The sequence below is a fragment of the Ambystoma mexicanum genome, chromosome 2q (genome assembly GCF_040938575.1).
Source record: "Ambystoma mexicanum isolate Mex_15411 chromosome 2q, UKY_AmexF1_1, whole genome shotgun sequence".
Lineage (NCBI taxonomy): Eukaryota > Metazoa > Chordata > Amphibia > Caudata > Ambystomatidae > Ambystoma > Ambystoma mexicanum.
In genome coordinates this window covers 596,940,382-596,966,143 of record NC_090924.1, presented here as the reverse complement: position 1 = coordinate 596,966,143, position 25,762 = coordinate 596,940,382, and the positions used below count along the sequence as shown (strand labels likewise).

Below are 25,762 nucleotides of genomic sequence, written 5' to 3'. Positions count from 1 at the left end.
TGCCGTCCTGAGCAAATGCAATTTTCGCACCAATTTCATGTCTTGGGTGTGACTGCTATAAGGATCCCCATCTGCTAGGGTTCGTTTAAAAAGAATGCTCTTTTCCCCATTTCCCATAGATAGAGGCATGCATCAGGGCTGCCCCCTGTCGCCCCTCCTGTTTGCCATAATCATCAAGACCACTGGAGGATTAACCACGGATAAACATAGGCGTAGGGCGATTAGACTGAAAGGTGAAACCCGAAATTATATCCCTTTATGCTGATGATGTGATACTTTATGTGTGGGAACCCCAGCTTCACTTGGCTCCGATCATGCGGGACATAATCACCTTTTGGGAATTATCAGGTGTCTGTGTAAACTGCACCAAGTCCGAACACTTCCCGCTGACCGACGTGACGATGGAACCACATGACTTACTAGGGTTCTCCTGGTCACCATGTGAGGTCAAATACTTAGGGATCACAGTAACCAGACACCACACGTCCTTACTGGACCGCAACTATAATGCTTACATGCACCACCTTTCAGCTAAAATCCAGGCTAGGGCGCGGTTACCGTTGATCGTGGCAGGTAGAATAGCCTTGCTTAAGATGTTGGTCCTTCCAAAGCATCCCATGTGTCCCGGAGTGAATTCTTTTAAGGAGCTTGATGCCAACATTTATACCTTCATGGGGCATCCTGGCTTGGTATCCCTCAAATGGGAAATGCTGTCTAGGCCTCATGCTCAGGGGGGTTTGTGGCCCCCGACTTTAGGATATACTGGATAGTGGCACAGGCACAATATACAGCCTACTGGTTCGCAAGTAACACATCTCACCCTCATGTTAAAATCGAGAGAGGTTCTGCTGGGTAACAAGGAATTAGGTCTCTGGTACTGCCACCATCATTTGCAGGCCTCTATCCATTTGACCCTGCCAGTGGGACTGCGTTTGCCTGGTGTAAAGTGTGGAAGCTCCTAGGTTTACCCCAACCCTTTCACAGTGGCTTCCCTTTATGGAATTGCATCCCTTCCCTCCATAGGGCACAAGCTGCTACTGTGCGGCAGTGGATCCTGAGCTGGTTTGGTTCTCTGGGGCCCATGTATGTATCTGGGAACTTTATTACTGCTCAAGAGATGCATGGGATTGCGCAACGTCAATCTACGCGATGACTCCAGTACAATTGATTGTGCATGGCGTTCAGAGGGTTCTGGGCAGTTTCCGGTCATGCCACCCAACGACTCTAAGCTTGAATTTATTATGAATGCACGCAGGACCCGGGCATAGCATCGGCTTTGTATGGTTTGGTTCAGGACCGTACAGGACCGTACAGAGGGCACTCCCACTAAGACCCGATCCAAATGGGCACGAGAGATGAATATTGACATCACGGATGATATTTGAAAGGATATTTGTATGCAAACCCATAGGGTTTCCTATAATTCCAGGTTTCCCCTGATTCAGCTTAAAGTATTACACGGATACCACTATACCCCGGCCACATTTCAACTATTTTCCCAGACAGGATCGGGCTCCTGCCCCAGGTGCTGTGCAGATGAAGCTGGGTATTTTCACATGATATGGGGATGTCCAAAGCTGGATGGGTACTGGAGGGACGTATATGCTGCCCTTTCTGATATGCTTGATTTCAAAATTGATGCCACCCCCCTGCAGTGCCTCTTTCACAGGTTTGAAGACTTACAGGGGCGCATGAGTAAGCTTGCTGGGCTATGCATGCTGCTGACGGTGCACTGTATACTGCTACTGTGGCTCAAACCCACCGGGCCGACGATTAGGCAGTGGCTGCGTCCAGTTACTTGGGCCAGTGACACTGAAGACCAATGGGCCACTATGCAGCCGGTAGGAAACCGCCTAGTAGATATTTGGCAGCCCTTTAAGTCCATCCTGTTGTGCACCCGGGTTAATGTCCCCGTAATGTAATAAGTGCACGTCATTTGATTACCCATCGCCTAAACCGTACTTCATATTTATCTGTATTAGGTTGGTGAGTAAAAAGTATCTGGTCAGCAAAGTATCTATTGTTCAGTATTGGGTATCTTAATATTATCCACTATTAGCACAGTTAAATAATATGATGATTTCATCAAACATTAACACAGTTTGTCTTAAGTATGGTTTATTCATAGTCCATTGGCGATGTCTGCTTGTAGCCAGTGCCTGCTTACAGCTCACACGAGTTTCGACCAAAGGTCGTCCTCAAGGCTGGTAGTAACATGTGTTTTTGAAAGTAAAAAATCATAAAATCAACAATTCCAAAATCCAGAAATATAAGTTTGCCATTACATACCATGTTCGTAATTTTGGTGCAGGCAGAAAGAGCATAAGAAACCAACGGACAGGAAACATGGAACATGGATCAGGCATATAATAAAACGGCAGTCCCAAATTCTTTAACATTATGCTGGTTCTAGGAAGTCTTAATACGTCTCAGATAGTGCTGGTAGCGGTTTTTATCCCGCAATGGCAAATTACTTTTGACAGTTTTGTGACGCATCTTGCAAGAATCACCATTCTATGTTGTCATTAACTCTGGTAGAAACTGATGTTGGAAGTGAATTAGAGAGTTAAAGATTTGGCAGGCATTGTCAGGTTAGCAAAGTGTCCTGGCCCCCTACAATGGCATTCAGTGTATTAAGTCTATGGTAATTTCAAAAGGGCCATGCCCATTTCATCCTTTACCCTATAATTTCAAATCAATTCCTCAACATAGCAATGTAGACTATGGCCAGAAACTGCCTCTTCTCGCGGTTCTGGTTAGTATTTTCCTCCCAGTGGGTTCGTAGTGTTTATATGTAAGATCCCTTATATATTCCTATAAAGAAGGGGGAGAACCCATATAGTCAATATCTTGTATGGCAGTGCACCGTGCCTACCCTGCTTGTACATATGCCAAGGCCCATAACGTGGCTTGGTGGTAATAATACCCTGATAGGTGACATCTAGCAAGAACAAATCAACGGTGTGATATCCCCTTTAGCGCTATGTCCACACCTCAACTAGAAAGTACCTACAGGACAGTAAATCATTATTTTCTTAACATATGGTTTGCTGTGCTCGATCATGGCATAATATTTTAGGTGTTAGGCAAATAATTGCCATCAACAATATCTTAATAGAAACCCCCATTCTTACCTTGACAGGTATCTCTCCTGGAGTGGGGACAGTTCCCCGGCACCTTGCGGCTTGTCGAGCATGTGGGCGCAATGTTGCCTGTTTATTTAAATCATAGAACGTGCGCATGACGTGCCTAATGAGCTGCGTTCTTGTGAGCCAGCGTGAGACTAGTAAACAGTGGCGTTGTCATTCTTTCTGCAAAGTCTGTTAGGTGTGTCTAAGTGTTCTTAGGGTGCCGGGTGATGCCACTTTGATAGGTGTAGTAATGTTAGCAAAAAGGGACCATGAATGATCTTTAATCAGCCCGAATGGTGATATTGTAAATGCCTCACAAAATTCAAAATGTAGGCAGATCAGTGGTCGAGGTGTATGAAAAGAAGTAGTGGAACTATGTTCCCTGCTGGCCTGCACCCACTCCCCGCAAACCCCATAACCACGCCCCCTCCCACACACAATACAAACCCCTGAGAGCAAATGACAGACAAATCAATTTTACCCCAACCTAGAATCTATAGGGATAAAACCGTTGCTCAATTGAATTCTGAATCAAATTCCTATGAGGCGTGGGTGAATCGAGGCCAAGGTGGAACATCGTAACCGTCCCAGATGAGTGACTTTGTTAGCCTAGTCTCCTGGAACAACACGGGTTTTAAACATCTTATGAACAACAACAGTAAGGATCTTTTACAATATGATATCATTGTTCTCCAGGAGACCTGGCTGCGAACTCCTCCCATCTGGGACCTATACAAAATGTATCTGGTACCTGCTATTGCTACTCTTACGGGCAGACCGATGGTTGGCCTCATGACGGCGTTCCGTAAGGATAAAAATGTTGTAGTTATCTGGCACAGATCTCCATCGCCTTGCTTCCAAATTACGAAAATTCGACAAAGCCTAATTCACAGTGCCATAGTAAATATCTACTGGGGTAGGAAACATCTGACCTCAGATGAATTTTTTTACAATCTTAGCAACATTTTGGATCAACTCTTACTTTATATATCCATTATGGAAATCCTTGTCATGGGTGATTTGAACATGCATTTATTATCTGAATCTACATCTACATCATCTCAGACAACTGATGAACATCACTGGCTAATGTTAATGAATAGTAGAAACTTTGTGATGCCCAATGGTGCAGTGCCGGGTGATGTTCCCCATAGAGTTACATGGCATAATGATGGCTGTCACTCTACACTGGATTACATTTATGTTAATAACCAGTTCTTCTCTAAAATCATCTCTCTTAACATAAAGTCTACAATAATGAGCGATCATAGTCAGCTAAATTTGATTTGTAATTGGCCTACAGTGCAATCCAAGACCTACAATTCAAATTGAACGAATCTCCTAGTTAATAATACGTGGAACCGTATAAAATGGTCAAAAGACAAAATACTTCGTTATAGGCAAAACTTGAGTGATGCCTATGGTGATTCCAGTGTTTCTGACAGCCCTTGTTATATTCATGCCATGCAATTATTTTCATCTAAAAGTTCAAATGCTCCAGGGTTTCACCCCATTCACACTCACACTTTTGACATCGAGGTAAAACACAAAAAGAAGGATTGAAGAAAACATGTAAAAATGCTGCTAAGGGCTCCCAAAGAATTTTTAACATCAAATCTTGAGCAGATAAAACTGCTAAAAAAAATGTATAAAAGATGGCTTTTGGGTCGTCGTGCCCTCCAATATTAGTGTGATGGTGAAGCTATGTCAAAACAGATCATCATGAAATCATCAGGGGGGGCGCTCTTGAACACTGCAGGTTACCGACATCAGGCAGCAGTACAGATCAATTCCATTCTGGCAAATGAGTGGGAGCTCCACTTTAATAACATCTATTGTACTCCCTTGCCAGACACCTGCCTAGAGTGGGACAAAATTGACCTCGATCATACGGTACAATTCGACCGAGAGGATATCTTACATTATATATCTAAGTTGAGTACCTCTCGAGCCTCAGGGCCGGATGGCCTTCACAATTCATTAATCAAACAGAACAAGGTCATATGGGCTGATATTCTATACCTTATCTTCAAGGAGATCATGGAATTGGGCATATACCCCCCTCGTGGCAAACATCTGTGATACTTCCCATATTTAAAAAAGGTGATCGCACAAATCCGACATCTTACAGACCAATTGCTCTCCTAGATTGCCCAGGGAAAATCTTTGCCCGAATGATCTTGAGGGAATTCAACAAATGGCTAGATAAACTGAATCATAGGGACCCCTTTCAAACGGGCTTTATTCCGGGGCTAGGTGCAGTCATTAACCTAACGATTCTGAATGCCATTATTCTGCAGGGGAAACGAAATAAACAACCAATATATGCAGCTTTTGTTGATTTTAGGTCAGCATTTGACCTTGTCCCAAGAGAATTACTCTTTAAAAAGTTAATGGTCCTTGACTGTTCGTGGTTCATCCTAAAATGGATTGTAGAATTCCACTCAAATACGTCCATTCAAATCAGGATGAATAATGTTGGACTTTTGTCGGAACCCATAAGAACTACTCGGCTTTTGTCGGAACCCATAAGAACTAAATGGCTCAATTATTAATTGGCTTCTTTACGCTGATGATATGGTTCTTATATCGCAAACACCTGTTGGACTGCGTAATATGTTGAATGTACTGGATGCATATGCTAGTAAAAATTGTATCAGCATTAATCTTAAAAAGACACAAGTCATGCAACTTGGGACAAAAAAAAGACAAAAACGCTATCAGTGGAGCTTACAAAACATCGCCTTGAAGGTAGTGCACACATATATCTATTTGAGTATCTGTGTGAATGATCACATTTCTGACAGGCCATATGGTGACTATCTACAGCTAAAACAGAAAACGGCTCTGTCACAAATGAGACTTATCCGTAGGAAATACTGTACATTTTCTATTAGCCCCTTAATTGTAAACTTCAAGCAAATATATATACCTACATTACTTTATGGCTCGGAAACTAAAAAGTATCGACCCTACGCATACTGGTTGAAATTCGAGAGCCTCTACTGGAAGAAGTCACTGCTGCTACCCATGTCTGAATCTATGTCTGTTTTCAGACATGAATTGGGACTTATTTCAGTTTATGCAATTTACAAGTGGAAAATCTGTCAATTGTATAGGAAATGTATAATGAAGGATTATAACAATGGCTTGTTCTTGATGCTGTCCAATTACCTTTTAACATCTAATGATCCATTTGCCAAGAGTTGGCGCACTTTTGCTTGTAAAATCTTGACAAGTGCAAGCATAACACATTAGCTACTAACAGGAAACCCAGATAAAGCTAAAATTAAGCTAAGCAGAGCTGACTGGATTAAAACAAGAACTGCATGTTTGACAATACAAAAATGTGATTGGAATCCTTTTGCTCTCAAAGTCTATGGTCAGGTTGAAAAATATCTATCTCAATCTCCTAACACAACCCATCGATCTGACTTCTTGAGATTCAGACTGAACATTTGGCCTACGAAAGAAATAATGGTCAAATGGGGAAAAATTTCGGAGGACAACCTTGAATGCCGTTTCTGTAAACAAATGGGCGAAACTTTAAAACATCTATTGGTTGAGTGTAAAGTCTTGTTATCGCTACAAATTATTTATTTTAAGCATTTGTTTGACACTAACCATGAGTTGTATCTTGATGAATTATGGTTAAGAATGTATACTGGAAACTCTAAACGTTTAAGATATGCATTTGTGAATTACTTAAATCAACTGAAGATCAAACCTAGTGCTAACCCTGAAGCTCTTGGCCTGGATAACAAGGGAGTTATTCCTGGTTAAGCATGAGTTGATATATTTTCACATTGGGTCAAATGCTATGAATGTAACTAAAATGTATTTTTTTGTAATTGTTGTATTTGTTGCAACATTATTTATTAGAATGTTTTATTTATCTTTCGTACATTTACAAACCCCCAAACACATGCACCTTCTGTTTTAGGAACGTCCAGTGCACTGCACTGCAAGTGCAAGTTTCAAGTTCTTCCTACACTTTTATTATAAAACTAAACCATTCTGGAACGATTTATTTTTAAAATAAAATGTATAGGAGCTGTAAAACATAATTTTAAAAAGTAAAGGAGCACAGCTCCTGACCAATCCTGCTCACTTCGACCACTGTGGCAGATATTTAGTAACAGTTACAATTCAGATATCCTATCATTACATTGTATATTACATCTATCTATGCATGTTAAAGACAGCTTCCATATGTTGCAATATAAATAGAGATACCGTGTTGAACAAAGAGCCAGAGATACATGTAATAGCATGCATCATTGTTGAGATTCACATCATGTGAGATGTAGTGAGTTCTATAGATAATACGGTAGAAATTCAAAAACTTCAGCACACGGCTCAAGATTGGTACTATTACATGTAGATGTCATATGACATGTAGTGGCCATCCTTAGTCCTGCATGGCTTTAAAACAGTTGGATTTCACAGGAACACATGCATCTCGTGTTCCGTATTGAGGCCCATCGAGGTACAGCGTAAATTACCAATGCCTTTTGATTCCATGCGCCTTAATTTAAGTCTCAGATCCCCACCTCTTTTGCCATGTTTGGCCTTCATTAGTCTTCTGAACCTGAGATCCTTCTTATCTTGCATCTGGTGACATGTCTGCCAGTGCACTGCCAGTGGTAGCTTGGGGTCTTGATTACTGAGACTGTCAAGATGCTCTCTGATTCTGATTTGCATTTGTCTTATAGTGCTCCCTATATACAGTTTCTTGCACACGCAGAATATCGCATATACAACAAAAGTTGTCTTGCAGTTCATGAAATCTCTCATCTTAATGGCTAAGCCATCTTCCTGAATGAATGTATCACGGTCTGCATGAGCATACCTGCACATTCTGCAGGTACCACAGCTGTGAAAACCTGTTAGTGTCTGCAGCCAGTCACTGCCACTACTGATTACATGGTTGCTAGTATCAAGAAATGATGGACATAGTTTGTTTCTGATAGTTGATGCTCATGTGAATACATATTTTAGCTTGTGTGCTATCTGTTGTTTGAGATCAGAATCCATATATAAAATGTGCCAGTGTTTTAGCACCAGTTTATACAGATTACGCGCATATTTTTAATATTGTGTGATGATGTCAATGGTTGTATTTCTACTCTTTACTTTGTTAGCAGTAGATTTTAGCATGTTGGACCTGTCTAATTTTTTAGGTCCTATCTTCTGATCTCTTTAAGATTTCTAATGGTTATCCTCTCTCTTGGAATCTCCCAGTGAGTAGTTTCACATTCATTATCAAATTGGTCTTCCTTACTGCAATTTCGACGCGCCCAGTAGGACTTCCCTAACGTACTTACTTCATATTTGTCTGTACCTCTGGTGATCCCAATGCTCCTTATCCATGTTCATGCCTCCTAGTAGTCTATATCTGATGTCAACTGCTTGTTTGATCTGATTGAATAATGCTATGATATGTATACTGTGTTTGCATATACTGTGTTCCCAAGCACATCAATAAAGAAAGTTGCAAAAAAGGGCATTCAGTTTCTTCACCAGGAGAATGACTCTCTTCTCCAGGTGTTTGAGAGTTTGTTTCCATATCTTTCAACTTGATGTTTCTTTCGTCCCCTTGTCGTGGAATTAGCAAAGTCCCAAATCCTTTGCGGGGCCTCACTGGATTTTCCCTGCCACTGCGATGAGAATGCTTTCCTCTGATGCTTAGTACACTCATGGGTGGGGGGGTGTCCCAGACCCTTCTCTGGTGGTCAGCAGGCTTATTGCTGGTACTGCAATGAGGAAGTTCTCCTCTGATGCTGAGTTCACTTGTGTTAGGGTCCCAACCCTTCTCTGGTGGTCAGTGGGCTTGTTGCCGCCACTGTGACGAGGAAGGTCTCCTCGGATGCTCCATGCACTTGTGTTGGGGTAACAGACCCTTTTCTGGTGGTCACTGGGATTGTTGCCACCACTGCGACAAGGAAGTTCTTCTCGGATGCACCTTTCACTTGTGGTGGGGTCCCAGACCCTTTGAACTGGACCTTCCAGCCCTTTAAGATGAGATAGCAATACCCTTGAGATAGATGGGGATACAGAATTGTATTCAAACATCAATAATTCAAACAACTCATGTAGTTGGCAAAAAGATAACTGTTTTAATATCAATTATCTAAAACAGGGAGTACAACGGACATCAGCAGACGTCTCTGATCACGATCTCAAAGAAGTTCATAAAACAATTCAAACTTTTATAGTAAATATTCATCATTAATGACATTAACCTGCATACCACAAATGTCATCCTATGTGGCAAAGCCTAAAACGTATGGGTGAATGTGATAGGGTCTAAACGGATCATCTAAGTATACGATCCATACTCGTTTGGGCAGTGAAATAAAGTGATAGGCTTCTAAACATCAGATGGGGCAACTTAGCCCTTCCCTAAAATTTGTCACCATGAACATCACTAAATACACAACATCTAATTGGCTACACCTCTATAGGACCCTTAATCATGCTAACCTCTGTCAGTACCCTCCCAACCTACATTAGCAGACCCGCAGACTGAGCATCCAGGTGTAGATAAACTAGTCTTAACCATAGCTTTCCACCAATTAGCAGGACCATCCATCATCACCTCAGTGGTCTGCTGTCAATTTGGCTTGTCCTTTGAAATGTTCCTTGCTACTGAAGTATTCAGGGGAGTAAAGGCACACTCTGCCCTTGTGCGTAGGTGTGACCAACATGCTCATTTGACTTCTCCTCCCCACGTGACTAAATACCACAAAATTGAGCTTTCAGTGTATTAAAATGCTATTTTCCAATAGACCTCTGATGTCTTCTTGTTCTCGTTCATGCCTTCTTAACAGGAAGCGTAGCTCTTTCACACGATTTGTATCCAATGTACATGTTGGCGCATGCTGCACTCTATTTACTATAAAGCTAGTCTTAAGAATACTTCATCTGCTTACATTTCTTTGCATATTTACACATGTGAAATTGCTTGATATCTTCATCGTTTCTGCAGCATACGTTTCTTCATCTTGATCCCAAGATGTCATTCATCTCAATCCTTTCTTGATGCCTTATAGAATGTGTCTACATCCTCTCGTTTCTGCAGCTCGTTTCTATATACGACAGCTTTGTATTTGTATGACGTCATTGTTTCTCTTTGTTTCTTCAATTTATCCTCCTTTCTTCCAGACTATCACTCGGACAGCCATCATACTGTCTCATATGCGGGTATGGTTGTCTCAGTGGGAGCCTTGCTTCCAGGATTCTGCTTGGTATCTGTAGTTCAAAGGGCTTTGTACTTGTGTCTCATTCTGGTGTCCAACAAATAGGCAATATGGGTGAGGTGATTGAGGTGGGGGTACTTAGCTCCTTCTCTACACCTTTTCTGGTGGTCAGTGGGCTTGTTGCTGCTGCTGCAATGAGGTAATTCTTCTCAAATGCTTGTAGCACTTGTGGGGGGGTCCTATACCATTCTCTGGTTTTCAGTTTGATTATTGATGCAACTGTGATGAGGAAGTTCTCTTCGTATGCCCGCCCAGTCAACCCGTCCTACTACTGGGCCCATGGCGAGCCGCTCAAACCTGTCCCTCTTTACCCCTGTGTCGCCTCTGAGTCTCTCATGCCTCCCGTTACATTCTCTGGGACTGAGGTACACCACTTGGTCTTCCTGGGACCCGGGTACGTCTCTCCGGCTCTTTGGACTTCTCTCTTCTGCTTCTGCAGCAGCACAGTGGCTCTGCCCTTTACTGGACTGCTCGGGCTTCCTCCGCTACAGCTGGACCCTCGATTAACTCCCTCAGTGCTTCACCGGCATCCTCCTCTCTACAGTCTCCCTAGTCAGCTGACATGATTTGAAACTCTCGCTCGGAATGGTTCCCACACCTGCTGCCTCTCCCTGCTGGGCTTGCCAACATCTTCCGTCCTTCTTCTATTTTTATACATTGTTTCCAGTCCCATCCATGTGTATTGTCAAAGTCTTTTGATGTTCTTAATATGTTGATCTTCATGCATCCCTGGGGCCACCTCGTACCAGTGCTAGCACAGTCAGTCATCTTCATGTCTTCTGTGCTCTTCTTCATCCTGATACTTTCCATTTTGGCTGTTTCTCCTACACTACAGAAATATGTGGGTCTACTCTCAAGGAAGTCATTTACAATGGAGGGTGGGTTAGGGAAGGTTGGGGTGTGTTGTTGGCCAACAGGTTGTACCCTAGGTGATCATCCTTACCCCCAGAGGAGCAGTCCCTCCCCATGAGGTCCTCCCGCAATAAACCACCCTATGGGGACTGTTGCGTAGTGGCTGCACCTCCCTATCCTCATGGGAAAGGGCTCCACCTTGGGGAGGAGTGACAATACCTGGCAATTCATCACAGATGGCTTCTTTTAACAGTAGTGCAGTTCTGTAAATTATAGTCTGTGCATCAATTTGTGCATCCATTGGGATTAGTCCTTGGCCAGGTGTTGTTGAAAAAGCCACATTTTGAGAGAATTTTCAAATTGGAGAATTGTGGGGCATTCCGAGCTGATACTAGGATAGAGTTTCAGAGGGTTAGAGTGTGACAAGAGAAGGCTTGTTAGCAGATCCTCTCTTTGCAGAGAAGTTGTGATTCAAGTTGATTGGTCCATTTGCTGCACGAGGAGTGTGTGCCAACAGATATGTAAAGCTTAGCTGCCAGGTACGCTGGTGTGCTTTTTGTAACTTTGTAGAAGATATATGCAATCTTGAACAGTATCCTGGCCTGGAGAGGCAATCAATATAGCTTGCATTGGGCGGGGGTGATTTGGACAAGTTTCCACAGAACTGTAGTAAGACGCGCTGCAGCATGGTGGGCTGCTTTTAGGGAAGCCAAGTGGGTTGCTGGGAGCCCTGTCAGGAGGGCATTTCCCCATCAATGTGCGAGACCACAAGGGCCTGCACTATGGCCCGGAAGTCCTGCTGTGGGATGAAGGTTTTCATTTTGCAAAGGGTGGAGATTTGGAGCCAGGATGTTTGAGCCTGCTTGGCTATGTAATTCTGAAAGGACAGGCTGCTGTCAATGGTGAAGCCTACGGATTTTGCTGAATCGGAGAGTTGAGGATCAAATCCTTCTAGGCACATAGCATTGAGCCATTGTAACAAGTTGTTGTTTAATGGAGGGAACGATGAGGACGAATTTCATCTTGGGTGGGTTAAGTTTGAGGTAGGACTGGATGAAGGCTAGGTAGTCGCAGAGATGATTGATGTCCTGTGGTCTTTTTACTCTCTTGTACATCTGAGTATCGACTTCTCATTGGTGGATGGCTATATCAGGATCTTTTATTCATTACAAAGCTAGAAAAGTTTGTCCCTAAAAGAAAATCTACATATTAGAATCCTAAGAAGGTTTAATCTTCTCTCTGAAAACCTTCATAATTGTATGAGATATCACAGGTTTATGGCTGGAATTTAGCATTAGGGAAGTCTTCTACTAGAAGGTCCACCAAAGTGCACAGGGCTCTCTCCCCGGAATTCAACAGCCCTCAGCCGATACCTCATATGCTTCACCACTCCTTATACTGGGATAAGGCTATGACCCTTTAGAAGCATATCTGTGTCCATGCGTGTATACTGGCTTGTGCAAATGGATAGAGAAAATAATATACATTGTAAAAATGTAGGTACACACTTCTTAGCTCCTGGGACTATTGTTTCAAGGCATTTGACTCCGCTTTGTAGCATTGATAAGCATGCCTATGACACTGCAGAAGTGGAACCTCACGTGACCTCACCTACTGTGAGCAGTGCAGCCGTACTGTAAAATCTACTCCGCACAGAATAACAAACTGTACATTGTGTCTGTTTTAATATTTGGCATCATTATTGGAATTTCTGAAATAGACGCATTTCACCCTAAGTGCCACAGGGATCTGGGAATTAGTAGTTTGCGGGAAGAGGGCAGTCTGGGGAATCCACTCGTAGTACTAGGCGCTAATAGCTATGGGAGACAAGAAGTTCCAGTTCTAACAGCTGCTTCAGCTATGAAGACCCCAGGCCCCACTTTCATCGTCCTTAGTATGTAGGTTGCAGGCTCATTACCATCTCAAACCTCACTCTAAAAGGCTGAGGTGCTATTTTCAGTGGCCAGCTGGGACATTTTGTCTGTAAGGGCGAAGCCCATTGGGGCATAGGACAGAGTTTGTCGGGCATTAATCAGGTGATCAGGGCAAGGACAGAATCCCTGGTTGTTGTGTCTCCTGGAAGTTTACCTCAGTGGGCCTGATTAGGACCCTGGCGGTGACGGTATGAATGGTGCAAGTAAGGCACCAGCAACGTTCATACCGTTCTGCCGCATTACGAGTTTTGCTTGCGGGTTCCTGACAGCCTGCCAGGTTTTACCTGGCGACTGTGCGCCACCAACGAGCATAATTCGTGATTGCACCGACACCGTTATGAACAGTGCCGGTGCAACCATGCTCCCCACCCCCATTATACCCTATGGTGCAGAATGGGGATCAGGTGCCCGGCGTTACCGCCACCAGCGAATGGGCAATTACCGGCCCATTCAACTCGTAATGGGCCAGTTATTGCCCGATCGCGGGTGGGGAGCCGCTAGCGAGCATGGCGGTAGCCGTGCCTGCGATACAGGCACGGCTACCGCCATGCTCGTAATGAGGCCAGTGTCTCTTACAAGCTTCAAACTCCCATCACCCAGTGCACACAACCACAGGACAAATTGGAATCTGCCTCCCTCCTAATTGTGACCCGTATCTTGCTACCAGTGGCGATTCCATAACTTCCATTCCAGAATGATGCTGGAACCATGCTGGGGTTTCTTCACAGTGAAAAGATGAGCAAAATGTAATCGGGGATTGCCCTCAATGTGCCCCATGAAGCTGGTTGCTCAATGCCTCATGCCTTCAGGGGTGTCACCACTGCAGGAAGGTTGGAGGGAAGTGTGCTGACATTGAAAGAGAGTGTGGGCAGGGGGATAGGATAGGCAACCAGTAACACTGCAATCTTGAATGTGCGCAACTTCCTTCCCCTTACTAGGTGCTGCTGTATGTCTGAGGGCCTAGGAATGTTTTGTGCCAGAGATAACTAATTATACCAGGGCAGGAGCAGGTATGCAGCATTTATATATCTTTGCAGGATGCCCTTCCAGATGTAGAGGGGGGCTATCAGGGATTATCATATGCACAAGGTGTCATCTGACCCCTAAGGGTTTCTCTGCAGCCAACATGGAACCCCCTCAACCATCAACTGTTATGTACAAACAAAGGGGATTAGAGGAAAGGGAGATGCCTTTCTACAGCAAGGTGGGGTTGGCTGATTTATACACAAATACTTACATTTTTAGACAAGTTGGGATGATTTGTCGGATGAGTGTGAAAGACTGAGCCTGTCTACTTTTGAAGCTACTTCCAAAAGCTCTGAAAACCCACATGTTTTATTCATGTGTTCTCATTTTGATGACCAGTCATGTTCCACCTTCTGGTGACACATGCACCGTCTTTGGCTCCCAGCTGTCCCCTGCCTGACTATTGGAGCCCCATCCCTTCTGCATATTTACTGCCTTCTCTTGACACATGGACCTGACGTTACACTTGCCTCTTTAGTACATTTCCCCCTCTTGTCTGTAACTGTCCTGCTTCACAGTAACACATATGACCTTCACGGTCTCCATATCTGTCCACGCCTCCTCAGTAGTTTCTTGCTTTTGTCTGTGCAGCTCTCCCTTCCTCTGACATGCAGGCTATGCAGCTTGTTTATCACGTGCAGTGTAGGGGACAGTGGTGCATTCTGAAGCCGGACCCTGTCTGGTGCGGTGTGTGCAATTTAGGAGGATCATGCTGCTGCCTGACGCCAGATCTTGTGTGAGTGAATCTTGCACTTCTGTGGCTCACACTGTACCCGCTCTGTGTGAGGAGTGCTTGTCCCGCTGTGGTCCGCGCTGTGCCCGTTCTGTGAGAGTGAAGCTTACCCTGCTATAGCGCATGCCCTACCTGTTCCGTGTGAGGGATGCTTGCCCTGCTGCGGCCCATGCTGTTCCTATCCTGCGTATGATAGCCTTGCTCTGGTGTGGCTCATGCTGCACCTGTTCCATGTGAAGGACGCCTTCCCTACTGTAAACCCTTATGAGTGAACTTTCCTGCTGGTGCCCATGCTGTGCCTATTCGTTGTGCGTGAAGCTTGCACTGCTGTGGCCTATGCTGTACTCGTTCCCTGAGAGGGAATCTTGCCCTGCTGTGGCCCATGCTGTGCCTGTTCCATGTGAAGGACGCCTTCCCTACTGTAAACCCTTATGAGTGAACTTTCCTGCTGGTGCCCATGCTGTGCCTATTTGTTGTGTGTGAAGCTTGTACTGCTGTGGCTCATGCTGTGCCTATTAGTTGTGCGTGGAGCTTGCACTTCTGGGGCCCATGCTGTGCCTATTCGTTGTGTGTGAAGCTTGCCCTGCTGTGGCCTATGCTGTACTCGTTCCCTGAGAGAGAATCTTGCCCTGTTGAGGCCCATGCTATGCCTGTTCCGTGTGAGGGAAGCTTGCCCTGCTGTAAACCCATATGAGTGTTCTTGCCTGCTGGGGCCCATGCTGTGCCTATTCTTTGTGCGTGGAGCTTGCACTGCTGGGGCCCATGCTGTGCCTATTCGTTGTGCATGGAGCTTGCACTGCTGGGGCCCATGCTGTGCCGATTCGTTGTGCATGAGGCTTGCACTGCTGTGGCCTATGCTGTACTTGTTCCATGAGAGGGAATCTTGCCCTTCCATGTTCCATGCTGTGCCTGTTGCATATGAGGTAAGCTTGCACTCTCAGGCCCATTCTGTGGGAGTGAAGCTTGCCCTGTTAAGTGCATGCTGCTCTTTTTTTTTACCCTTGCTGAAGCTGTTCTATGAGAGTGAAGCTTTCCTTTCTGTGGCCCTTGCTGCAACTGTGCGACGCTTGCACTGCTGCTGCCAGTGCTATGACATTGCAAGAGTAATTGTGCACTGCTATAGCCCATGCTGCACCTATTCTGTGTGACGGAAGCTTTCCCTGCTGAGAAAAGTCTGTACTAGTAATGTGTGAGGGAAGGTTGCCCCGCTGCACCCAATTCTGTGGGAGTGAAGCTTGCACTGCTGTGGTCCAGGCTGTGTGTATTCTGGGTGAGTGACGCCTGCCCTGCTGTGGCGCAGGCTGTACTAGTAAAGTGTGAGGGAAGCTTGCCATGCTGCACTCAAATCCGTGGGAGTGAAGCTTGCACTGCTGTGCTCCAGGCTGTATCTATTCTGTGTGAGCATGGGCTCTACTAATAATGTGTGTGGGAAGCTTGCCATGCTGCAACCAATTCCGAGGGAGTGAAGCTTGCACTGCTGTGGTCCAGGCTGTACCGATTCTGTGTGAGTGACACTTGCCCTTCTGAGTCCAGGCTGTACTAGTAAAGTGTGAGGGAAGCTTGCCATGCTGCATCCAGGCTGTACTGGTAATATGTGAGAGAAGCTTGCCCTGCTGCACCCAGTTCCGTGTGAATGAAGCTTGCACTGCTGTGGTCCAGGCTGTACGGATTCTGTGTGAGTGATACTTGCCCTGGTGCGGCCCAGGTTGTACTAGTAAACTGTGAGGGAAGTGTGCCGTGCTGCACCCAATTCCGTGGGAGTGAAGCTTGCATTGCTGTGGCCCATCTTGTAGCTATTCTGTGTGAGTGAGCCTTGCCCTACTGAGCCCGGGCTGTATTAGTAAAGTGTGAGGGAAGCTTGCCCTGCTGCACCCAATTCCGTGGGGGTGAAACTTGCCTTGCTGTGGCGCATGCTGTACCTGTTGGGTTGCGGTATGTTATGTTATTGGTATTTATAGACGGCTCCACTGGCATTAGCTTTTATACCGCACCAAATGCTGGGGGCTTTTCTATAACTTTAAACTATGTGGCCTTGCAAAAGAGGAAGAGGCCACATGGACATCGGTGTGACTCCGCGTAAAAGGACTGGTCCGGCAAACTGCTAGACAAAGTCCCCTTTATAGGAGAACACTGTAGGTGACATGAGTGCTATATAAAAACAGCTGATCAAGTAAAATCAATGGAACTCTTTATTGTTGAAAAATGTGTAACTTGCATGAATTGACTGTTCTCTCCTTTCCTTTTTCTTTCAGACATTTATAGTACTGAACAGAGGGAAGGCAATCTTCCGATTTAGTGCCACTCCTGCATTGTATATAATAAGCCCCTTCAACCCCGTCAGAAGAGCTGCAATTAAAATTTTGGTCCATGCATATCCTTTTCAGGTGGTTTCTCTTTCAGTTTATAACTTGGCCAGCACGGTAGGAGTTGACCCGGCGGACACCGTCCTGGGCGTATGGACTGTTTTCTACTATATGCTTTCATTTTGATTGTCTGGGACGCCCAGTGGGTCAAAAAGAGCCTTTTGGAGTCAGTGGGACAATCTGGAGAAAGACAGATCAAAAATGCCAAACGATTCAATGTTTCGAGCGCAGCCATATCATAAACACTGCACAGATGTGAGGGGTCTTTGAGTGGAATGTGTCCCTACTTTGTTGCTTGGGTGCATTCTGAATATTTGTGCGTGTGGGGACCTTTATCTTATAGCCTTGATCCTGTTAGAACTGCTGGCTGGTAGCATGCAACAAGGATAAATAGCTTGGCTGTCCCAGTGTTATGCCCCAGTTGCCGTAAAGTACATCCTTTACGGCGTAAACTATGGCAGACTGGTTCATTAAGGCTGACATATGCTGCCATTTACAGCAGGACACAAACCTTAGGCTCTGTGAACCGTCTGTATAATTTACGCCTTCTTTTGCCATCTGCTGGTTTCAACCGGATGATATGTCGAGTCCATTAGGCCTCACCTGATGAAGCGAGGTGTCATTCTGCCCTGAATGTTAGGAGTGACCTTCCAGATGGCTTGCTGACCCGGTGACCCTTGACTTCAGGGACAGTATGACAAACGTGTGTGTGTGTGCGCTCTATGGAAATAGAAAGAGGCACTGCGTGCACGTAGAAATCAAAAGGAAAGTAAGCGGCTGTATTATAGGCATGTCTGTGTGCGTGCGTGTGCGCGTGCGTGCGTGCGTGTGTGCGTCTGTGTGTGTGCGTCAACAGCCTGCGGTCAAGAGGCGAATCAGCATGTAATGACCGGCTGTCAATGTCCCCATGCCACGAAAAGCATTTCTCGAAGAATGGAAACCAACCTCATGCCGAGGGGAAATTGTATACATATGTTTGGAGAAGAAAAAAAAATATGTACATGGGAAATAACTGTATTTATGGCAGAGGTTAAAAATAGCAAGACGCTGGTAGAAAACAACAACACAGTTCATAAAAAAATAAAATATATTTATTTAAGGTATTTATACAGCACTCTTGAGCTGGATAATACCATTTCTGTTTCTATTTGGTACTTGTAGAGCATATGTTCACCCAATCGGAGGGTCTGTTGGCACAGGAGTAACATATGAGGAAGGTTGGGGCTTCAGGTTGTCATAGCAAAAAGACAGGACCTTAAAGCTTGCTTTGAGCAGGGCACAGGGTCAAGCATGACCTGTCATGAGTTCCAAAGTTAGGGGGTGTTACTATCAACAGGGGGAAGGGCAAGGAATGAGACTGGCGAGCCTCCGGGATTTTGTAAAGTAAGGCCGAGCTAGCTTCAAAGGTATGGAGCCGACAGAGGGGATATATAGCTTGACAAGATGGCGAGGCTGAGGAAAACAGACAGTGAGATGGAGTTTAGTGTGAGAGGCCCTTTGACGAGGGTGAGTTTAGTCCTTTGCCTTGGACATAGGCGTGAAGTGACCTTTCCTCTCTGAATCTTCTCTTGAGCGCATGTCTGCGAGTAGAACACCTAGTTCCTTGGGGATTCTTGAACCGAGGCAGCTGGCCTGACTGCAATTGAAATGAACACCTTTATAAAATTGACAAGTACAAACGCTATGGGCCTCATTACAAGTTTGACTGTATTATCTTAGGTAATGCCAACCCACTCAGTAGTTGTTACCACATACAGTGGGCCTCATTACGACCCTGGCGGAAGACCATGGTGCTATTAGCACCATGGTCCATGCCGGTAAGTTACCGACTCCGCCATGGAGAAAGGGGGAATTACCACCCCATTACAAGGTTGGCGGGGCGGTAATTCCCCCTTCCTCCATGGCCCTTCCCCATTCCCATTTTTGCCCCATAGGGCTCAATGGGAATGGGGAAGGCGCTAACTACGGTGCCGCAAATTGCGGTACCGTAATTAGCACCAAGGTCCCTTTGCGGGTCCCTACCTTAACGGCTGGTCCACACCAGCTGTTAAGGTCGGGTCCCGCAAAGGGACCTCGTAATTAGGCGCTAATAGGTTAACGGCGCCGCAGCCTTTTACGGCGCCGTTAACCCATTAGCGCCTGGGTCGTAATGAGGCCCAGTAACAGTAATTTTCCAGAGCATTTAGAGTCCTAGGGCCTTCACAAATATTCCTCATTTTGTAGTACCATTTTACTACACTGGGGGCATGAGGTACTACTTTTTGCTTCAGTAGCACATGCATAAATACTGTCATTGTTTGTGGGAGTAGTAGCTCCATTTACAATCTGCTGGTTTGAACAAGTATGTGCTGCAAGACACCCATCAGGCCTCGATATACTAGAGTGAGGAACGAGACCGCAGTCATTAATCTGCCCGCTGCCTCCCGGTGGGTTCTCAGTAGGCTGGACTACAATTACTAATATTAGTTTCGTCCCTCCAGGAAGAGGGGATGACATCCCCTGAAGTGCCAGACCCCCGTTACATGCTGGGGACCTAACACAAGTAAGAACCCTGTAATCACTTTTTCCCGCTATTCCTCAGTACTTTTAAGCTCTGTGGTAACCAATGAATAATTTCCTTACCCGGTGAGAAGCAAGGGGAGGCATCGCGCCAGTGAGTCCTAGGCGTTCCCAGATTGCAGTGCGATGTCAAGGTGCAAGGTGGCAAACCCACTGTAGCATAATAAGGGCGAGGAAGAAATTATACGATGACCTGAGTGACAGTATGGGAAGTGGGAAACCCAGAGAGGTACAACTTGGAAGGAACTCAAGCACACCCAAAGGCCAGGCAATCCCTGTCAATGGTCCTAATACCATGCACTCAATGGTGGAAGGAAACCAGATTTAGGAGCCAGTGAGAGTGTAAACAGGGGATCCCACTATGAAAGAGAAACACTGCGTATGAAAAGCTCATGCACAGGAGTTCAGGGAGGACGTGAACAGGTCTAAAGCGTGTGTGCATGGGCCAGTTGACCAACCTGCTGGCAGAACTACTCTCTATGCAAGGATGGATGTAGGGAGTCGGGCATACATGCCAACATTCCGACACAACTGGGAGGGAGATTTCATCAGGGAAATCGGGAGACATACATTTTCAGATAGGAATGCATTGGGGCTACAATTATTTTCGGCGGGAGAACGTGAAAAATAAAAATATTTTTGCATTGAAAAATCAGGAGTCTTGGCATGTATGATCAGGACAAAGAACACCAGGGATATTTTAAGGGAGCAGGAACAAAAAAAAACTTGCTATCTGCACTTGGAGAAACCAGGCATACAATCATGCCAAAACACAGGTCAACAAGAAATGCTGCCAAGTACCATTCTCAGGGCGCAGAGTCCTAATAAAGGTCCTAGATGGCCTTTATCCTGGAATTGATTTACTACTTCCTGTCTAGTTTCAGCAAATAGAGCGGACATCTTGGACTAGTAAGATTAACTATTAGATCTAATAGTCACTACCTTCTTATCCTTCCTGATAATGCCCATTTCTTATACTTTGTCCACTCCCTGCGAACTCCTTTCTTTGAGCCAACAATCCTGACAGTATCTCCTCCGTTAGGTCCAACGTCCCCCTTTAGGTTTGTTTGGGATATCTTGATGAAATTTGCAGACTAACCTTGGGGCGTGAACCAACATTTGGTGGCTCCCATGATCTATCTTTGGGGCCAAAACCCTTGTAACCTGTCCGGCATGGAAGGTATCCCCCACTAATCTGGAGTCCAGTATTTTCTGCACCCCAATCTTCAGATTGACTTCAATAATTATTGCCGCTCAGAATGCCAGATTATCACTACCAGCACTAGCCTCAAACTGGCAGGAAGATGGGACGACAAACAGAAGAGACAGTTTATTTTACTTGATGGAAGCTTGAAACAAATATGAAACAGGTTACCCCCTCTGCCGCTAGTACACAATAGCCTTGAGCACTCAGGTAACCCAAGCAGAGTTCCTTACTTGGTGTGAAGCGGGGGCCGAGTCACTCCAGTGGGTCCTATTGGTTGCCCGATTGCAGTGTGATGTCAAGGTGAAAGGAGATAAAAAAGACCCACAGCAGCAATACCCATAGTAATGCTCTAAACTGTAGCCACCAAGGGACACCCTCCAACAAAATAATAGAAAAATTCCTTTCTGGTGATGGAAGTCAGTGCTGCTTATAGTATGTCTTCAGCTCAGTGAGCTTCCCAGGGAGTGTGAAGACAACTGGCGCCATGATGGTATATTATTGCCCCCTCTACTGGTGAAAAAGTGAATGACAGAGTATTCTGAAATGGCAGACCGCCAACTTTATAAGAAATAATGACATTCATAGGTATTCAGACCTGTATCTTTTTTAGCGTTTTAGACAGGCCTGTTTTTCAACCACTTCCATGATGGAAACCTGTTTGCTGTAACAGTATGACATCCCAGGTACGGCACATAATTTAATGTAGGTGAGGTGGGCAAGTGTCCAGCACCTGGCAATTAGAACCTTCTGGAATATTCAAGTTCCCTAGGCAGTGCAGACTGTAAGTGAACTCTAAGGAAGTCGAAGGAGGCGGTTGATACAAAGGTGGCATGTTTTTGATCATAGACTTTTATTATATTAAAGTGATGAAAACAAAGACCTAGATATCCCAAAGTCTATGCAGGGTTTCCCTGACTCAGAACTATTAACAATTGGCTGTCAGAATGTCTGCCAAAATTAATGTCCACCGTCATGTGTCACAAGCTCCTACTATCACTCACTCTATAACTAAAGAGAAAATACAGCTCCACAGAAAGTTCCTTGCAAGGAGAATGACTCAATTTCTCCTGGCGTACAGGTGTGGTCTCAAGCAGCTTTCATTTACAAAATATATCCTGGGGGAATTACTCCCTTCCCCTGGCTTAGAGTTCCAGAAATACTTTTACCAGGAGAATGACACCCTTCTCCTGATTAAGGTAGGCACGTTCCAATATAGTTCGGTACATCACCAGGGGGAATGACTCCCTTCTCCTGATTAAGGTAGGCACGTTCCAATATAGTTCAGTACATCACCAGGGGGAATGACTCCCTTCCCGTGGTATTCAATCCATAGATTGTAAGTATTATTCCACACAAGTATCCTGGGGATTATTCTGTGACTTTCCCCAAGTTTCCATAGAGTCCCAAGTTCCCTTCAGGTTTCTGCTTGACTGGTCTCTGCCAGTCTGGTGAGGAAGACTTCCTCTATTGCTTGTAATACATTTGTTAGACCCCAGACCCTTCTCTTGTGCTCAGTGGGCTTATTTCTGTCACTGAAAGGATGGACATTCCCTCCTAGGTTACCCTTGTGTTGGTTGGGGTCCTCGACCCTTTGCTCATGGTTACTGGATTTATCTCTGCCACTACGGTGCTCAGCCTTCTCTGATTGTGGCAGGGGTCCTCAGCCCTTTCCTGGTGGTGATTGGCCTTATCTCTGCCACTGTGGTGAGGGGCGTACTATCTCAGGCTTCTCCATTTGTGGTAGGGGTCCTCAACCCTTCCCTAGTGGGCACTGCTCTTATATCCGCCAGTGTGGTGAGGGGCATCCCTCCGAAGGCTTTTCCGCTCGTGGTAAGGGTCCTCGACCCTTCCCCGGTGGTCAGTGGTCTTATCTCCTATGAAGAGGAGGAGGTCCGAGGGACTTCTGAGCTTGGGGTGCCTCTCTAGAAATAGGCTGGCTAAGTGGTTGAGGGTCAATTGACTTCTCCTGCAAGCGGTATGTCTCTGCATCCCCTCCGGTTTTCCTGTGCCACCCCTTACCCTGACATGGGTTTCAGCACATCGCTGGGACTTCCTGGAACTGTGGGTAGTTTGCAAAGCTTCTCCGGCATCTCACTCTCGCTGATGTCATGGGACAGCGATCCCACCGATAGTTTGCTTCAGCTCACCCTCCTTCTGTGCATGGGTCCGCTCCTGTGGTCCTGCTGACGAACACCCTCAGCCAACTGCTGGGGTTCTCGACCCTCTTTCCTCTCGGGTCTCTAAGACTTGTTCGAAGCTCCCGCAACGGGTCTGCTCCACAGCTGCAGCCTATCGTGGCCGGTCTCGACCAAGACCGTAGTGCATTGTCGATCTTTATACATTGTTGCCAGTGCTGTTCTAGCCCATAGTCTGAGTCCTTTGTTTCTTTTGCTGTTTCAATACTTAGGCCTCTGTGGGGCCACCTTGTACCAGTACTTTGCAGATTAGTCCTCCTGTCCTCGCCTCAGTATTTTTGTTTCCCATAAGGTTTTAAACCCTTCAGCAGTACATAGGTTTAGGTCCAAGATAAAGGTTGGAAGAAGAGAGGTGGACTCAAGGAGGTTTGGGGTTGGATGTGATGTAGTGGACTATACCCTAGGTGGTTGTCCTTGTCCCCAGGAGGGGAGTGCTTCCCCATGAGGTCTTCCTCCATTAAACCACCCATGGGGAGACTCTTGGGTAGCGGCCGCATCTCCCTACCCTCATGAAAGTGATAATGCCTAGCGAATCGTCACAGAATCCTTTGGAATATCTGCTGCCTTGTGAGCCAGATAGGGCTGTGCACTGTCCCTGCGCCATGTCTAACGCATGCCAAGCTTCTAATCTGATGGGAACGGCACCCGCTGTGAGAGGATTTGTAAGAAGATCAAATGGGGAACGTTTCAGATATTGCTTTGGGATGGATTAGATTGTGATATCGGAAATATGTGCCATGTGTGAGCACAGGGATAGGCTCCCCCCTCGGCGCTAACGACAGCAAGGAGCGTACATAATAGCTCCGGATCAGACACAAAAAATGGCCGCAAGAATATGTTATCCACAATCTGTGGATTGTTTCCATCAGTGACGGGCTATTGCTTTGTTTCCATTACTAGTTGGTGATCCCAGGGCTAACAAGAGAAAGCGTGGCATCACAATGGTCCAATCAGAGGTTCCCCACTCTGTCCTGTGAGCCATGGTGGCCAGTGACCAATTGCTTAAAGCAGAGGTAGCCATTTGCAGTCACATGCTTAATTGCTGGCAGGTCTTGCAGATGAGCAGAAGCCATTCCTCAGAGGAGTACATATGAGCATTCAGAATAATGTTGGGACCATTTCTGTCCAATCGGAGAGAAAGAGGGAGACAGAGCTTGTCACCCAAGAATGGAAAGAGCGTGCATGGTTCCTTTGGCCATGCAACCCTAGTGGTCCCTAAAAGTAGAGTGCACATATGTAGTTCCATTCCGTTGTTCTAGGTACACAGATTTAAAGACCGAGTGAAGGGGGTTACTGATTTAAAATGCTACCCCTAATTCACTTCACTGTTCATTTTCCACAGAGCATAAAATCGAAGCACAAAAAAAAGCCTAAGCAGTTTACGCCTCGCTCTTTTCTGCTTCATCGTACAACGCGAACCTCTTGACTTAACACCCTGGAAAATCACGCATAAGCATCGCCCACACAAGGCAGTTCAATCAGACGGATTAAACAGGTGCCTTTACGTCATACCTTATACTCCTACCTTGAGCACTTCGGGAACAAGGCCTAATGGGCTACTACAGCACTGCTGCGCTTGTTTTCATGTGTTCAGAGCAGGTGCTATTCGTATGAGTACAACTGTCCATTCAAATAGTAGGGCCTAATCAGCGGAAGAACCTGTGCAAGCACCCGGAGGCCGCCGCCCATGGAACACACGAGCAATTACAGAGTGGGCACAGCACGTAAAGCACGCATCCAGCACAGTCTCACTTTTAGAGATCGTGGACAAAACCACATTGTTTTTGTTCCATGCGGTAGCCTCTGAGATTTCTGGTTCAGGCCCATTTGGAGCAGCAGCAGCACCCCTCAGGAAGCACATCAGCCTGCACTGCACAGTGCATATTGCCCGTCAACCTGCCCCGCAGCCCAACCCCCCAGGTGGATGCCATTAGCCGGTTTTGCAGGGCCCTGCCATCAGCCCATTGGCCTGCGCGCAATCCCCTCCCACAGAGGCACCAGGGTAGCAGGAGGGATAGGAAAACCCAAGGGCCACTGCACTGATGGTGTAGAGGCCCAAGCTCCCCCAGCTAAACCTCACTGATCAGCAGGGCCTCACCACTACCTTCTGGACTTGCCCACCACCTTCAGAAATTGAGGTCTATGTTGAACCCAAAAGGCAGCCCGCCACAGCTACTCCCTCCCCACAGAAACACCTCACAGGGCTTGATTTCTGTGCCACTGACCTGTTTCAGCGCATGGCGGCCCTAGCGCATGGCATCGCCCAGCCTTTCTTCTCCCAGATTATCTCACATGTGTTGATGGCCAACATGGGATGTATGCACCACCACATTTCCTTCCCAACTGGCCCGGTGCCCCTAAATTGGTTCACTGCAAAATGCTATGCTCTAGCAGGCTTCCACAATGTGATTGCGGTCCGAGACTGCACACACGTGGACTTTGTACCAACAAGGGCGAGCGATCGGGTCTTCCGAAACACACACATAGCACTCCCATCACT

At 45.9% G+C, this 25,762-nt stretch overlaps 1 protein-coding gene across 6 annotated transcripts in view; it reads left to right on the top strand.

The window, feature by feature from the left end:
* LOC138569611 (sodium channel protein type 5 subunit alpha-like) overlaps positions 1-25,762 on the top strand; it is a 1,199,462-nt gene that overhangs the window by 357,686 nt on the left and 816,014 nt on the right. For all 6 annotated transcript variants that reach the window (XM_069647738.1, XM_069647737.1, XM_069647740.1 and 3 more), the window contains exon 3: positions 17,191-17,311. In XM_069647738.1, the coding sequence (XP_069503839.1) occupies positions 17,191-17,311 (121 nt within the window). The remainder of the gene's footprint in view (positions 1-17,190; positions 17,312-25,762) is intronic.